This window comes from Bufo bufo, chromosome 2 (assembly GCF_905171765.1).
Source record: "Bufo bufo chromosome 2, aBufBuf1.1, whole genome shotgun sequence".
Taxonomy (NCBI): Eukaryota; Metazoa; Chordata; class Amphibia; order Anura; family Bufonidae; genus Bufo; species Bufo bufo.
In genome coordinates, this window is record NC_053390.1 from 479,874,900 (window position 1) to 479,893,113 (window position 18,214).

The 18,214-nt window shown below is 43.0% G+C and overlaps 1 protein-coding gene across 1 annotated transcript in view; it reads right to left on the reverse strand.

Annotated features, from left to right (window-relative positions):
* Positions 1–18,214, reverse strand: part of LONP1 (lon peptidase 1, mitochondrial) — a 327,100-nt gene that overhangs the window by 176,127 nt on the left and 132,759 nt on the right. Inside the window, exon 12 of the mRNA XM_040417757.1 lies at positions 13,217–13,339. Coding sequence (XP_040273691.1) covers positions 13,217–13,339 — 123 coding nt within the window. The remainder of the gene's footprint in view (positions 1–13,216; positions 13,340–18,214) is intronic.

Consider the following 18,214-nt stretch of genomic DNA (forward strand, 5'->3'; position numbering starts at 1 on the left):
AGACTCTCACCTACAGTGGAATCCTTCAAAATAAACCTGAAAACCCACCTCTTCAGACAAGCCTACAACCAGTGACCCTGCTGCCTCCATGACCAACTTCACCCGCACCTACCATGTCCTTCTCCCATACCATGTAGATTGTAAGCCCTCACGGGCAGGGCCCTATCTCCTTCTGTACCAGTTTGTAACTCGTCTTGTTTATGATTAGTGCAATTGTCTGTATTATGTATACCTCCAGCGCTGTGGAATGAATGGCGCTTTAATAATAATAAAAAAAAAAAAAAAAAAAAAATATATATATAATAATAATAATAATAATAATAATAATAATAATAATAATAATCTCCTGAAAGTTACCAGTGGTCTGTTTACTACAAACTCCCTCAGGCTCTCCTCATTTCTTAATATATCCCAGTTGTTGTGGTAATATGCCTGATTAAATCTGCTGCATGACTGAACTTAAAAGCAAATGCAAACCTCCCCTTGTTCTTTTTATTGTTTCTTTGTTTCGCAGTTTTTTTTAATAGTTATTTAATAGTTCTTGTGTATATAGATCCACTTTATTCATAGCTACCTCTATATTCTTTTCTGGATAGCCCCTCACAAGCAACCTCTCTCCTAAATCAAGGGCTTGTTTGACATACCGCTCTTTAGTGGTGTTGATTCTTTTCAACCTAATGTAATAGGGGATAGATTTTTGCACGCTAGGTGTATGAAAACTGTCATGGATAACTCCCAGTGTTTAGAATCCCATCCTCAACAATGAGAAAAAAAATCAAGGAACTCCAAAAGATGTACCACCATAATTTAAAGCGAATTTCATATTCATGTCCTTGGTCTCGTTAAGAAGAGACAAATTCCCTACACTAGGACTCCGTACCTGACCACACCATGAATATATCATCAACGTAACGCTACGTGTAACGTAGGTACGTTTTTTTTATGGAGAAGATATGCTTGTCCTCAAATGTGGCTAAATACAAATTGGCAAAAGTGCATGATACCGGTGTACCCATCGCCGTTCCATATACTTGTTTGAACCACAGTTTACCAAATCTGAACACATTAGTAAGAACGAAATTCTAAAAATCTTCAATGAACTGACAATAGAGATCACTCTTACCAGTTTTGCCCAAAATATCCATAATTGCCCTCACACACGTCCTATGCAGGTGTATAGGCTTTCAACATCAAGCTAAATCCCTCCTGCCACTGAAATGCCTTCAGCGCCAGAAGGAAATCGCCAGTATCGCCAAGATAAGTAGGGGCTTTTTTTAAAGTGGTCGCAAAAGCCAGTCGACATATTTGGAAAGCGGTTCAGTCACTGACCCAATGCCTGCCACGATAGGGTGGCCAGGGGGCTGGGCCAGTGACTTGCGAACTTTTGGTATAAAGTACCATGTTGGCTTTTTCGGGTATAGGGGCACCTATTTATCAATGATACTGCTAGGAAGGAAATCCACAGCTATGTATCTATACAACAATTATTTTAGCTGCAGCTGTATGGTTGCTGTAGGGTGACTCATTATAGGGCTTCTGTCACCCCACTAAAAAAATTTTTTTGTGTACTGCGATATTGCTATACATTATGTATTGCTATACATTATGTTATTAATAATTTTCGTTCAGTAGATTTGGCAAAAAACTTACTTTTATGATATGCTAATTACCTGATTAGCAGCAAGTAGGGCGTCTACTTGCTGGTAGCAGCCGCAGAAAACCGCCCCTCCTCTTGTTTATTGACAGGGCCAGCCGTGATCTCCTCCTCCGGCCGGCCCTGTCAGCATTTCAAAAATCGCGCGCCTGTGTTGATTCGCTCTGAGATAAGGAGGCTCGCCTCCTCAGCACTCCCTCAGTGCGCCTGCGTCGATGACGTCTTCTCTTACGGTGACGTCATCGGCGCAGGCGCACTGAGGGAGTGCTGAGGAGGCGAGCCTCCTTATCTCAGAGCGCCTGCGCCGAATCAACACAGGCGCGCGATTTTTGAAATAATAATAATCACTTAGTAACCCCTGATCACCCCATATAGACTCCCTGATCACCTCCCTGTCATTGATCACCCCCCTGTAAGGCTCCATTCAGACGTCCGTATGTGTTTTGCGGATCCGCAAAACACATACGCACGTCTGAATGGAGCCTTACAGGGGGGTGATCAAAGACAGGGGGGTGATCACCCCATATAGACTCCCTGATCACCCCCCCCTGTCATTGATCACCCCCTGTAAGGCTCCATTCAGACGTCCGTATGTGTTTTGCGGATCCGCGGATCCGCAAAACACTGACACCGCGGAGCTGCAAAACACGGACACCGGCAATGTGCATTCTGCATTTTGCAGATCCGCACATTGCCAGAACTATATAGAAAATGCAAGAAAAGGACATGCGGACAAAAAAAGGACATGTTCTATAGGCTCTACAAAAAACGCAGTGTTCGCCCGATCAGGCCTGATCTTGTGCGCACACTTGCGTTCAGTCCGCCCCACCGCAGTGACAGATTTTTTTTTCTGATCACTGCAAAAACACCGTAAAATCGCTGCGGGTATTTATACTGCCCTGGCATTTTAGGGGCCCTAAAGCGTGAGAAGAAGTCTGGAATCCAAATGTCTAAAAATGCCCTCCTAAAAGGAATTTGGGCCCCTTTGCGCACCTAGGCTGCAAAAAAGTGTCACACACGTGGTATCGCCGTACTCAGGAGAAGTTCGGCAATGTGTTTTGGGGTGTCTTTTTACATATACCCATGCTGGGTAAGAGAAATATCTCTCTCAAATGACAACTTTGTATAAAAAAAAATTAAAAAAAATGGGAAAAGTTGACTTTTACAGAGATATTTCTCTCACCCAGCATGAGTACAGCGATACCACGTGTGACACTTTTTTGCAGCTTAGGTGCCCAAAGCGGTCCAAATTCTAAAGAGCACCTTTAGGATTTCACAGGGCATTTTTTACGCATTTGGATTCCAAATTACTTCTTAAGCTTTAGGTCCCCTAAAATGCCAGGGCAGTATAACTAGCCCACAAGTGACCCCATTTTAGAAAGAAGACACCCCAAGGTATTTCGTGATGGGCATAGTGAGTTCATGGAAGTTTTTATTTTTTGTCACAAGTTAGTGGAATATGAGACTTTAAAATGTGGGGGGTTGAGTCCACACAACCTGTCTGTAGGTGCAGATCACTATGGCGAAATACATATACAAACGGAAAATGCAAATGTGATCGCACACTACATCCAGCACTATGCCCTGCCTCCATGCTGGATGAGACATTGGTGTACATTTTGGCCAAAGCGTAATAAGCCACTCACCGCGTCAAGGTCGTCTCATTTGAGTGGTCCCTAACGCTATTTCCTACCTGTTTATGGGCCATGACAGCCACACAAAGTCCAGGGAATGCAGGTCAGCATGCAAGCCAAGCACACTTTGCTTTTAACCCCGTCCGGTGCCATTACAGCTTTCATCGGATCCAGGGATGCAAGTACCAACATGCATGCTGAGCCCACCATATACTTCTCCTGGAGCCAAATGGCTACTGGTTAGTTCTATATAAGCAGACTCAGTTTTATACTGACTTTAAAACCAGCCTCCAGGACAGATTGACTGGTCAGGTGTGCAAGACTCAAAGGAGATCGCCACGCCTCCAATATATGCTACAAAGAAAAAAATGTGGGGGGTTGAGTCCGCACAACCTGTCTGTAGGTGCAGATCACTATGGCGAAATACATATACAAAACGGAAAACGCAAATGTGATCGCACACTACATCCAGCACTAGTGATCTGCACCTACAGACAGGTTGTGCGGACTCAACCCCCCACATTTTTTTCGCAGGGCATAGTGCTGGATGTAGTGTGCGATCACATTTGCATTTTCCGTTTGTATATGTATTTCGCCATAGTGATCTGCACGAAATGGGGTCATTTGTGGTTTTTTTCTACTGTCTGGGCATTGTAGAACCTTAGGAAACATGACAGGTGCTCAGAAAGTCAGAGCTGTTTCAAAATGCGGAAATTCACATTTTTGTACCATCGTTTGTAAACGCTATAACTTTTACCCAAACCAATTTTTTTTTTAATCAAAGACATGTAGAACAATAAATTTAGAGAAAAATTTCGATTAATAACAAAAAAAGTAAAAATGTCAGCAGCAATGAAATACCACCAAATGAAAGCTCTATTAGTGAGAAGAAAAGGAGGTAAAATTCATTTGGGTGGTAAGTTGTATGACCGAGCAATAAACCGTGAAAGTAGTGTAGTGCAGAATTGTAAAAAGTGGTCTGGTCATTAAGGGTGTTTAAGCTAGGGGGGCTGAAGTGGTTAAAGGGGCTATCCGAGTTATGGAAAAAAATATATATATATATTTTTTTATAAAACTCATCATATACATTAGTTAAGCTTGATTTCTTAACCACTTCACATCCGGGCCACTTATCCCCTTCCTGACCAGGCCTAATTTAGCAAATCTGACAAGTGTCACTTTATGTGGTAATAACTTTGGAATGCTTTTACTTATCCAAGCCATTCAGAGATTCTTTTCTAGTAACACATTGTACTTCATGACAGTGGTAAATTTGCGTCAATATATTTCACCTTTATTTATTAAAAAAAATCCAAAAGTTAACGAAAATTGTAAAAAAATTCACTGTTTTCTAAATTTGAATCTCTCTGCTTTTAAGACAGATAGTGATGCCTCATAAAATATTAATTAAATTAACCTCACCCATATGTCTACTTTATGTGGGCATCATTTTGGTAATGTAATTGAATTTTTTTGGGATGTTAGAAGGTTTAGAATTTTTGAAGCAGTTTTTTTAATTTTTTTAAAAAATTTCCAAAGTCAACTTTTTTAAGGACCAGTTCAGGTCTGAAGTCACTTTGTGGGGCTTACATAGTGGAAATCCCCCATAAATGACCGCATTGTAGAAACTACACCCCTCAAGTTACTCAAAACGTATTTTACAAACTTTGTTAACCCTCCACAAGAATTAAAGTTAATTAGTACTATACTGGGGTACATATGATATTTAATTGCTCTATATGTTTTTTGTGAGCCAAGGTAACCAAAAAATGGCTGTTATGGCACGGTTTATTTTTTACAACATTCATCTGACAGGGTATACCATGTGCTATTTTTATAGAGCAGGTTGTTACGGACGCGACAATATCAAATATGTCTACTTTGTTTCAGTTTTACATAATAAAGCATTTTTGGCAAAAAAATTATGTTTTTGTGTATCCATTTTCTGAACGCCATATTTTTTTGCCCATCGTCTTGTGCAGGTTCTCGTTTTTTTGCAGGAAGAGTTGACGTTTTTATTGGTACCATTATTGGGTACATACAATTCTTTGATAATTCATTATTACACTTTATGGGGCAAGGTGACCAAAAAATTGGTAGTTTTATTGATTTATTTTTACAGCTGAGGAGTTAGGTCATGTGACATTTTTATAGAGCAGATTGTTACAGACGTGGCAATACCTTAAAGGGCTTCTGTCACCCCACTAAAGTGATTTTTTTTTTGGGGCTAGTTAAATTAGTTATATAGCGATATATGAAAATATAATTGTGTTACTTACATTGATCCAGCAAAGTTTTATCATATGCAAATTCGGTCTCTACCAGCAAGTAGGGCGGCTACTTGCTGGTAGCTGCTACAGAAATCCGCCCCCTCCTCTTGTTGATTGACAGGGCCAGCCGGGATCTCCTCCTCCGGCCAGCCCTGTCGGCATTTCAAAAATCGCACGCCTGTGTTGATTCGGCGCAGGCGCTCTGAGATGAGGAGGCTCGTCTCCTCAGAACTCCCTCAGTGCGCCTGCGCCGATGACGTCTTCTATTTCGGTGATGTCATCAACCAAATATGTCTATTTTATTTAAAAAAATCTATTTTTAACTTTATTTTTAATTACTTGGGCAGTGCTCCAGCCTAAAAAAAAAAAAACCTAGTAGCCATTGGCTCCTGAACTGAAAATTTAGGAGCCAAATCAAATTTTTAGTCGCCAAATCGAAACTGAATCAAAATTTTGGTATCGTGACAACGCTACGCCGATCAGATCGGCGTAGGGTTGTTTTGAAACCAAAATTTTGATTCGCTTTCGTCACCATAAAAAAGTATTGCGATACTCAATACCGCGCAAAAAAAAAAAAACACCAAAAAAAGCTGCGTGCATTTCGCATTTTATGAAACATTCAGCCCATAATAGAACAGTCCTATGCTATTTTTTGTTGTGACAAGGCGACTAAAAAATGGCGAATGCTCACCGCATAGGAGATATTTTTGAATAATTTAATAGTTTGGACAGCGCTATGTAATATCTTTATTTATTTATTGTTTATATATTTTATATGTAAAATTGGGAAAGGGGGGATTTAAACTTAATATTTTAGGGTACTTTCACACTAGCGTTTTTCTTTTCCGGCACTGAGTTCCGTCCCAGAGGCTCTATACCAGAAAAGAACTGATCAGGTATATCCCCATGCATTCTAAATGGAGAGTAATCCGTTCAGGATGCATCAGTTCAGTCATTTTGACTGATCAGGCAAAAGATAAAACCGCAGCATGCTACGGTTTTATCTCCGGCAAAAAAAAAATTAAGATTTGCCTGAATGCCGGATCCAGCATTTTTCCCCATAGGAATGTATTAGTGCCAGATCCGGCATTCAAAATACCGGAATGCACCCACACTGAATCCGGACCCATTCACTTCTATGGGGCTGTGCACATGAGGGGTGATTTTCACACATCACTTGTGCGTTCCGTGAAAATCGCAGCATGCTCTATGTTGTGCGTTTTTCACGCAACGCAGGCCCCATAGAAGTTAATGGGGCTGTGTGAAAATCGCAAGCAAGTGCGGATGCGGTGCGATTTTCACGCATGGTTCCTAGAATGAAAGTCTATTATTCACTGTATTATTTTCCCTTATAACAACATGGTTATAAGGGAAAATAATAGCATTCTGAATACAGAATGCATAGTAGAAGGTCAATATAATAAACATTGGTGGCGCAGTGCGCCCCTCCAACACCCCAGTATAATAAACATTGGTGGCGCAGTGCGCCCCCCCATCACCCCAGTATAATAAACATTGGTGGCGCAGTGGGCCCCCCCCCAATATAATAAACATTGGTGGCGCAGTGCGCCCCCCTCAAAATAATAAACATTGGTGGCGCAGTGTGCCCCCCCTCAAAATAATAAACATTGGTGGCGCAGTGTGCCCCCCCATCACCCCAGTATAATAAACATTGGTGGCGCAGTGTGCCCCCCCATCACCCCAGTATAATAAACATTGGTGGCGCAGTGGGAAGTGCCAATGAGGGTTAAAAAATAAAAAAATAATTTACTCACCTCCTCCAGTTGATCGCGTAGCTGCCGGTCTCCTGTTCTTACTTCTTTCTTCAGGACCTTTGGTGACGTCACTGTGCTCATCACATGATCCATCACCATGGTAATGGGCCATGTGATGAGCTCAGTGACGTCACCACAGGTCCTGAAGAAAGAAGTAAGAACAGGAGACCGGCAGCTACGCGATCAACTGGAGGAGGTGAGTAAATTTTCTTTTATTATTTTTAACCCTCATTGGCACTTCCCACTGAGCCACCAATGTTTATTATACTGGGGGGGGGGGGGGGGGGGCGCACTGTGCCACCAACGTTTCTTATACAAATACAGGAGGCGGGTGCCAGAATCAAATAGCCGGCACCCGACCTTTGTAACAGGGGGCTGCGATCAGCTACAATTAACCCCTCAGGTACCGCACCTGAAGGGTTAACTCAACTGCCGCTGATCACAGCTCCCTGTCACAGAGGTCGGGTGCCGGCTATTTGATTCCAGCACCCGCCTCCTGTATTTGTATTACAGGTCAGTTTTCTTCATTGGTGGCGCAGTGGCCACAGCCCCTCCCCTCCTCCTCCCGCCTCTTCTTATTGGCGGAGGCGGCGGCAGCAGCACAGGGGGAGGGAGAGACTCCTCCTGCGCTGCTGAGAACGATCAGCTCCTGTGCCCGCCGCTGTATTGAGCAGAGCTGCAGCGGCGGGTCTAGTCGCAAATGGCGACAAGACTAAAAAGTCTTGTCGCCATTTGTAAATTCTAAGTCGCATTGGCGACCATTTTGGTTGCCATCTGGAGCCCTACTTGGGGATTTTTTTTTATTTTATAAAAACACTTTTTTTTATTTTACACTTTGCGTCCCCCATAAGGTCATACAAGACTTCTGGGGGACACTTCACTTTTTTTCTTCCACTATTGATTTCTCCTGTAACTGGGGCTGACATAGTAGCCCCAGTTACAGGAGAAATACACCCCCCAGAGAGGCTGTACAGCAGAATACAGCGCTGTACAGGCTCCGTGCAGGGCTGATCGAGGTCGATGGAAGACCAGACAGCTCCTGCACTCCCCCGGCCCCTGGGACAGGAAGTGCATATACAGCGATCTAGAAGGCAGGGACACCTGGGAACTGTCCCTGCCTTCTCTCTGGGGTGCCCTGCTGTCACTGGCAGCGGGGCACCCGCTCGGCAGCTGCACAATTAGCGTGCAGCTGCCATCTCTGAATAGACGGTCAGAAACGTCCATTCAGAGATAGAGATCCACCTCCCGGACGTTTATAGTCAATGGGCAGACGGGAGGTGGTTAAAAGAAATACCCATACTCACACCTTCCATAGTTCTGTTATTCATGCTTTGTTTACATGCTGCAGCAAGGCTGTGGGGGCATGTAACTGCAATGACTGAGCTCACTCTCATGAATATTTGTGGGTGTGAATAATCTGCCCTTTCCTCCCCCTGCACTGCACATCCTAACCTCGCATACAAACACTGTCACATGATCATCTCTTAGCTCACACAGGCAGAAGAACTGCACTACATACAGCACTAAACCCCAAAGTTGTTTTTTGTTTCTATCTATCTATCTATCTATCTATATCAAAAACGGAACAGCACCTCCTGAGACAAATCACAGGTGCAAGCTACCCGGCATAATACAGCAAACAAAAAACAGTAGCAGCACACCACTATATGCGCTAAGACTAAGTGAACAGGTAAATGTGTGAACAGGGTCAAATACATGACGCCATATAGTTACTGCAAAGCAGTGGAGAAGCTCTTAGCGCATATTATTGATCAAAAATATGTCGGGCCCACCTACCAGACGGCAAGGTCGCTTCTCATCAGGTGGGACCTACTCTAACACGGAATGTCCAGCTCCGTTGTTTCTCTGATCAAAAAACGGAACAGGTAAATGTGTGAACAGGGTCAAATACATGACGCCATACAGTTACTGCAAAGCAGTGGAGAAGCTCCTAGCGCATATTATTGATCAAAAATATGTCGGGCCCACCTGCGATTTGTCTCAGGAGGTGCTGTTCCGTTTTTTGATAGATATATAGTATAGAGGACTAGGCATCCTCTGTGGAACTTAGCACTCCCCGCCCATCCCCCACCACTTGGTGCTTTTAATCAGAGAAACAACAGAGCTGGACATTCCGTGTTAGAGTAGGTCCTACCTGATGAGAAGCGACCTTGCCGTCTGGTAGGTGGGCCCGACATATTTTTGATCAATAATATGCGCTAAGAGCTTCTCCACTAACTATTGGCGCCATGTATTTGACCCTGTTCACACATTTACCTGTTCTTTTAGTCTTAGCGCATATAGTGGTGTGCTGCTACTGTTTTTTGTTTGAGATATATATATATATATATATATATATATATATAGATTTATTTACCGATCTATATCTCTATATACATTTATATAGATGTATATAGTGATATAGATCAGAAAATATCAAACTGTGTGTGTATATATATATATATATATATATATATATATATATAGTGATATAGATCAGAAAATATCAAACTGTGTGTGTATATATATATATATATATATATATATATATATATATATATATATACACACACATATACATACACACACACACACACACACACACACAGTACAGACCAAAAGTTTGGACACACCTTCTCATTCAAAGAGTTTTCTTTATTTTCATGACTATGAAGGCATCAAAACTATGAACACATGTGGAATTATATACATAACAAACTAGTGTGAAACAACTGAAAATATGTCATATTCTAAGTTCTTCAAAGTAGCCACCTTTTGCTTTGAATACTGCTTTGCACACTCTTGGCATTCTCTTGATGAGCTTCAAGAGGTAGTCCCCTGAAATGGTTTTCACTTCACAGGTGTGCCCTGTCAGGTTTATTAAGTGGGATTTCTTGCCTTATAAATGGGGTTGGGACCATCAGTTGCGTTGAGGAGAAGTCAGGTGGATACACAGCTGATAGTCCTACTGAATAGACTGTTAGAATTTGTATTATGGCAAGAAAAAAGCAGCTAAGTAAAGAAAAACGAGTGGCCATCATTACTTTAAGAAATGAAGGTCAGTCAGTCGAAAAATTGGGAAAACTTTGAAAGTAAGGGCTATTTGACCATGAAGGAGAGTGATGGGGTGCTGCGCCAGATGACCTGGCCTCCACAGTCACCGGACCTGAACCCAATCGAGATGGTTTGGGGTGAGCTGGACCGCAGAGTGAAGGCAAAAGGGCCAACAAGTGCTAAGCATCTCTGGGAACTCCTTCAAGACTGTTGGAAGACCATTTCAGGGGACTACCTCTTGAAGCTCATCAAGAGAATGCCAAGAGTTTGCAAAGCAGAAATCAAAGCAAAAGGTGGCTACTTTGAAGAACCTAGAATAGGACATACTTTCAGTTGTTTCACACTAGTTTGTTATGTATATAATTCCACATGTGTTAATTCATAGTTTTGATGCCTTCAGTCATGAAAATAAAGAAAACTCTTTAAATGAGAAGGTGTGTCCAAACTTTTGGTCTGTACTGTATATCATTTATATACACTGAGCACTGCTACACTAGAAACACAGAATTTTGCTACATTTGACAAAGTCAGCACTGCTATATCTCAGCTCACCTACACTTTAATTGAAAAATTCAGCTGTCAAAACTCATTTAACAAAACACAGCTCTCATACATCTGTTTTCTTACATCTGACAAACTCAGCTATACTGCATATCAATCTCCTACATTGGAAGAACTATATTTTATTACAGGTGACAAATTTTGCTCCGCTACTCTGTCCCATTTGAGGGCCTCTGCCTTGTTACATCTCTGCTAAACCTGACAAACCAAGCACTGCTACATGTGTGGAACTCAGCACTATGTGTAAAGAACTGAATTCCACTACATTTGACTAACTCAGGTCTGCTACATCTCCACTACATCTCAGCTCTCTTACATTACATTTGACAAGCTCAGCTGATAATATAACTAATTTGACAAAGCAGGGTGGATAAAAATCAATGATTAAAAAAAAACAAAAAAAAAACAACACATTTTTATTTAACCACCTCAGCTCCCCTAGCTTAAACCCCCTTAATGACCAGACCACTTTTTACAATTCTGCACTACACTACTTTCACCGTTTATTGCTCGGTCATACAACTTACCACCCAAATGAATTTTACCTCCTTTTCTTCTCACTAATAGAGCTTTCATTTGGTGGTATTATATTGCTGCTGACATTTTTACTTTTTTTGTTATTAAATCTAAATTGACCGAAATTTTTGCCAAAAAATGACATTTTTCACTTTCAGCTGTAAAATAAAAATAAAAAAACTACACATTTCTATATAAATTTTTCTCTAACTTTATTGTTCTACATGTCTTTGATAAAAAAAATGCAGTAAGTGTATATTTATTGGTTTGCACAAAAGTTATAGCGTTTACAAACTATGGTACAAAAATGTGAATTTCCGCATTTTGAAGCAGCTCTGACTTTCTGAGCACCTTTATTTTTTGTCACAAGTTAGCGGAAAATGATGATTTTTTTTATTTATTTTTCCTTACAAAGTGTCATATTCCACTAACTTGTGACAAAAAATAAAAACTTTCATGAAGTCACTATGCCCATCACGAAATACCATAGGGTGTCTTCTTTCCGAAATGGGGTCACTTGTGGGGTATTTATACTGCCCTGGCATTTTAGGGGACCTAAAACGTGAGAAGAAGTCTGGAATCCAAATGCGTAAAAAATGCCCTGTGAAATCCTAAAGGTGCTCTTTGGAATTTGGGCCCCTTTGCGCATCTTGGCTGCAAAAAGTGTCACACATGTGGTATCGCCGTACTCAGGAGAAGTAGGGCAATGTGTTTTGGGGTGTATTTTCACATATAACCATGCTGGGTGAGAGAAATATCTCTCTAAAAGTCAACTTTTCCCATTTTTTTTTATACAAAGTTGTCATTTTAGAGAGAGTTTTCTCTCACCCAGCATGGGTATATGTAAAAAGACATACATATATATATATATATATATATATATATATATATATATATATATATATATATATATATATATACATATACATACACACACACACATATACCCAAAGGTGGCTACTTTGAAGAACCTAGAATATGACATTTTCAGTTGTTTCACACTTGTTTTTTATGTATATAATTCCACGTGTTAATTCATAGTTTTGATGCCTTCATAGTCATGAAAATAAAGAAAACTCTTTGAATGAGAAGGTGTGTCCAAACTTTTGGTCTGTACTGTACGTGAGACCCATGGAGGTGACCCGAATTGTCTAGCCTTCGCAGGTATCGAGCGGGTCCCTAACATGCCACAGGGTGGCGATAGGCACGCCCATTATTACAAAAAGAGGCAAGGTGGATCAGTTGAGTGGCTGCCATGGGTCCCCTGGGTCTCAATGAGAGAAATAACCTAAGCGTATTTATATGAAATGAATATGTATTAATTATTGTGTAATAATGTGTAGCTTGGCTTTTAATGAATGAAAAAGCGTCAGAGGTTATGATGACCACACGTAATGACGCTTAAAAGGAGGCGCAGACTTACGCGATGAGGTCAGTGGCCCGAGGAAGCACGGCAGCGCGAAACGGCCGTCGCCACTCAGCGTTGTGTGTTAACAGGTCCTCCCCAGCCCTATTTTCTATACTTGCATCTATATGAAACAATAAAGAAATTCAACTGTAACAGTGGTGAGTGCATCCTTCTTTCTTTTACCTATCAAGTGATTCATTGCACCTGTATACATCGGGCGGAGCACCAAGCATATGACAAAGTAGGAAGGAAACCATTACCTGCAAGCGAGATACTGCCGCCCCGATTCATTTATTCTATCGTTGCACAGATACATTAGTTTGTGTCAGCTGCAAAAATTTTACCTTAGATAAGTCTACAGGTACATCCAAATAGTGGTCAAGGAAGTTTGAGTTCTGTTCTGGATCCAGGAGTTCCAAGAGAGCAGAAGATGGATCACCTTGATATCCACGACCTAGTTTATCGACCTACCAGAAGATATATATTGCAGTTTATAATGTACAAAAACAAACAACCAGGACAACCCATTCTCACGTTACATTCCACACTTTCTCAACAATAAAGCATGCAGGGGCGGAATGGCCAGGGCCGGATTAAGAGCATCATGGGCCTGGTGCTGAGGATTTTGCTGGGCCTGTTTATGGAACTGCACTCAGTGTCTTAATTACATATATATTTTATCGATACCATTAAAGTATTTTGTTCCTGCAACTACCCCTTCATTTGGCTTCTATCTTGGCAACATGGAGGGGGACCACGGGTGGGGCACCCTCAGGGCACTATAGTGTCAGGAAAACCGCTTTGTTTTCCTGACACTATAGTGATCATTTAACATGACTATGAAGATTACTGTTTTCTAGCTGCTGTGGACTGTGGACAACAGCAGCTAGAAACAGTAATTTTCATAGAGCTGTGCTATGATTTATGGACACAGCACTCAGCATGCTTAGCCAGTCAGATAGAAGGCTGGCTAAGCATGCTGAGAGCTGTGTCTAAATAACATACCACATTAAAGGGATTCTGTCACCAGGTTTCACCCCTGTCAGCTAAAAATATGCTGATGTTCAGGGCGTCTTCACGATTCCTAATGTGGGCTTATAAATGTCATCTGTGGGCTTATTTAGCTAAAAAACAGCTTTTACTAACCTGTCAGTCAAACAAATAAGGTGCCCAAGGGGATGTTAATGAATGCAAGGTGTCGGCCGCACCCGCCGCCGTTCGTGCCCAGCGCCGCCTTTGCGGACTTCTGCGCCGCCTCCTAATCCTCTGTGCAGCCTCTCGCTCTCCCTCCCTCCCCCCTCCTCCTGCTGTAAGATCTTGCGCATACAGGGGTTGAGCGAAGTGCCGGCGCATGCGCACTTCGCTGTAAGAAGCCAAATGGAGAAGTCTGCACGGGCGCATCAGGCAGAGCCCTGTGCGCAAGCGCGAGATCTTACAGCAGAAGGAGGGGGGAGGGAGGGAGAGCGAGAGGCGGCACAGAGGATTAGGAGGCGGTGCAGAAGTCCGGAAAGGCGGCGCTGGGCACGAACGGCGGTGGGTGCGGCGGGCATCTTGCACCCATTAACATTCCTTTGGGCACCTTATTTGTTTGACTGACAGGTTAGTAAAAGCTGTTTTTTAGCTAAATAAGCCCACAGATGACATTTATAAGCCCACATTAGGAATCGTGAAGACGCCCTGAACATCAGCATATTTTTAGCTGACAGGGGTCAAACCTGGTGACAGAATCCCTTTAAAGAAATTACTGTTTCTAGCTGCTGTGGACTGTGGACTAGCAGCTAGAAACAGTAATTTCTTTAATGTGTTATGTTATTTAGACTGAGCTCTCAGCATGCTTAGCCAGTCAGTAATTTCCATAGTGCTGTTCTGATTTATGGACACAGCTCTCAGCATGCTTAGCCAGCCTTCTATCTGGCTGTGCTTCTTGAGAGTCACAGTCCACAGGCTCAGAAACAGCCAGATAGAAGGCTGGCTAAGCATGCTGAGAGCTGTGTCCATAAATCAGAACAGCACTATGATTGCCCTCCCTTCCAACTGGATGAGTTTATCTGATACCTGCCCTGCTCCAGAAGCTCCTGCTGTCTCACGGGCTGGTGTGGCTGAGCGCTGTGGGCCGTGTGCTGGTCGAAACTGCTGAGTAGGTTGTACACAGCGCAGCGTGCAGGAGGGATAACCGCGGGCGCACTGAGGTCATATCCGGCGGGCCGGCATTACAGGAACCGCACCAGCTGCTCTGACGTCCTGCCGCCGGATATCCTGTGACGTATATCCGGCGGCAGGACGTCAGAGCAGCTGGTGCTGTTCCTGTAATGCCGCGGCCCGCCGGATATGACCTCAGTAGTGATAGGAAGTTCGGATCTTTCAGATGAATCGGTTCATTTGAATCAGCTCATTCAAATGAACCGATTCATGAATCGGATCTTTGGTTCACTTGGTGAGTCACTGTCTGCTGAGCTGACTCGCAAGTGAACTGAAGACTCTAGGTGCCGGTGCGCATGCGCAGATGCTATCCATTCGATTCACTTGCTGCTGCTGACTCAGTCGGCTCTTCAGCTCTCTTATGAGTGAGTCAGGATCAGGAAGAGTGATTGATTATAGTGATAGTGAAGGGAAGCTGAGGCTGACGCCGGACAGGAGTACTCAGGACAGGAGTCAGGAGCTGTCACTGTGGTGTGCATTGTTGTCTGTTGTGCATGGTTACCCACAGGGACAACAGTCTGACACTGACAGTAGTACAACGAACCAAGTGAAGTGAAATGTGAATGCACAGGGAAAACTATGTGCTGAACTGATAACAGTATTACAGTAACACAGTCACTGGCTGATAATAAAATAGTCCCCACAGTCCCCACTTAACGGAATCCATAAAGGAGATGTGAACCCACCCTAAGGCTACTTTCACACTAGCGTTCGGAGCGGATCCGTCTGATGTTTCATCAGACGGATCCGCTCCGATAATGCAGACGTTCGCATCCGTTCAGAACGGATGCGTCTGCATTAAAACTTAGAAAATGTTCTAAGTGTGAAAGTAGCCTGAGCGGATCCGTTCAGACTTTACATTGAAAGTCAATGGGGAACGGATCCGCTTGAAGATTGAGCCATATTGTGTCATCTTCAAGCGGATCCGCCCCCATTGACTTACACTGTAAGTCTGGACGGATCCGCTCGCCTCCGCACGGCCAGGCGGACACCCGAACGCTGCAAGCAGCGTTCAGGTGTCCGCTCACTGAGCGGAGCGGAGGCTGAACGCTGGCAGGCGGATGCATTCTCAGTGGATCCGCCTCCACTGAGAATGCATTGGGGCCAGACGGATGCGTTCGGGGCCGCTCGTGAGCCCCTTCAAACGGTGCGCACGAGCGGACACCCGAACGCTAGTGTGAAAGTAGCCTTAGTTATATAGCTACTGAATGAGATGCCTTTAACATATTTATCTCCTGAGAAGCCAATTTGATCCTAAAGGGTTAATTCAACCTGTAATCTAAACTCTGTGTCATCTGTCACTTCTCTTATCTCTCTGCTCCTGTCAAAGGCGTACATAGAAATCACTGGGCCCCATAGCAAGAATCTAAATTGGGCCCCCATTCCCCTTTTATAGCCCCTCCCACTACCCATTCCAGGCCTCTCTCTTTGTTCCATGAACTATGTTCGCTGCTGTTTTATAATTTATGCATCAGGGCCGGATTGGGATTACAAAACAGGCCTGGCACACAAAAGAGGCATAATAGATACAGTGTGTACAGATGTATAGTGTATACAGCAGTGTACTGATATGTGAGGTACGAGGTATAATATATGCAGTGTGTTCAGGTATATAGTATATACAGCAGTGTACTGATATATGAGGTATAAATTACAGCTCGTACCTCACATATCAATCCAATGCTGTATATACAATATACCTGTACACACCATCTATTATACCTCGTACCTAACATATCAGTACACTACTGTATATACTATATAGCTGTACACACTGCATATATTATACCTTGTACCTCACATATCAGTACACTGCAATATATATTATATATCTGTACATATTGCATCTATAATACTGTTTAATATATGCAGAGTGTGTGTGTGTGTGTGTGTGTGTGTGTGCATATATATATATATATATATATATGTGAGACATACAAGGTATAATACTGTAGATGCAGTGTTTATAGAAATATGTGGTCAGTTATACATTATAGTCACTGTGTGTGTGAAGTACATGAGGTTGTGGTCACTGTACCTGTCTGAAGTATTATACATGAGTGAGCAATGAGTAAAAACAGGGCATGGAGGGGGGGTAAATGATGAGAAGTGGAGGACCTCCTCTTACCACTCCATTCCAGTCTGTATGGATCAATGCAGAGCTGATTGTGAACGTCAAATACTTGCTGTTAGGGGTTGAAGGACCTGTGATGATGTCATCACAGGTCCTGGCAGATGTACCTTTGAAACCTAGGAACTACACCATTTTTGGTGCAGTTCCTTTGCTAGATTCTGCAGGACCTGTGATGCTGAAGATGATGTCATCACAGGTCCTGGCAGATGCACTGTTCTAACCTGGGAACTACACTTTACACTGTGCAGTTCCCTTACAGGACCTGTGAAGTGCTTGCCTTGCCTCAGCTCTGATTGGTTGGTGGGCGGGGAGGGGAGGGGCTGGCAGAAGCAGCTTCCACTCTAGGATCATATTACGCTCCTCCCGAGTCCCTCCCTCAGGCTCCCTGCTGCCAGCATGAGGTGAGCGTCTCTGCATTGTCTGTGTGCTGTGTGACGCTGCGCTGTGTACAACAGAGGACTTTTAACCCTCCCGACGGCCTTTTGGCTGGCAGATGGGCCTATTTTATGGTAGGGGCCTGGAGCTGCAGCTCCATCAGCCCCTACGTTAATCCGGCCCTGGGAATGGCCATAGAGCCTATAGGGAAATTTTCCACTGGGCTCATGTCCAGGTAGACGGCCTCCCTCCTCATGGCCGCCTATCAGGTACATAGAGATCTGATGCTCTCGGAATTAATGCTAGAAGCATCTGGTAATTATACACATGGCTGGCAGAAGAAAGTGCCCTCCTTCATTCAACTGTATTGCTGTTCTTAGGACAGTGGCAGAGTTGAATGCTGAGGAGGGGGCAGTATTTTGTGCACTGCATATAGGGTCAACAATTTAAAAAAAAAAAATAAATAAAAGCAGCTGCATTTTCCAGTAGCTGATGCTCTGGCCTGTAGAGAGGGATTCTGATATGTCAATATATCCCAAGAGCACATAAAGATGAGTTTTCATTCAGAGAACCTTAAAGAGGAACTTTCACCTGTATAAACTATGTTAACTGAGTATGCTGCCATATAGAGCGG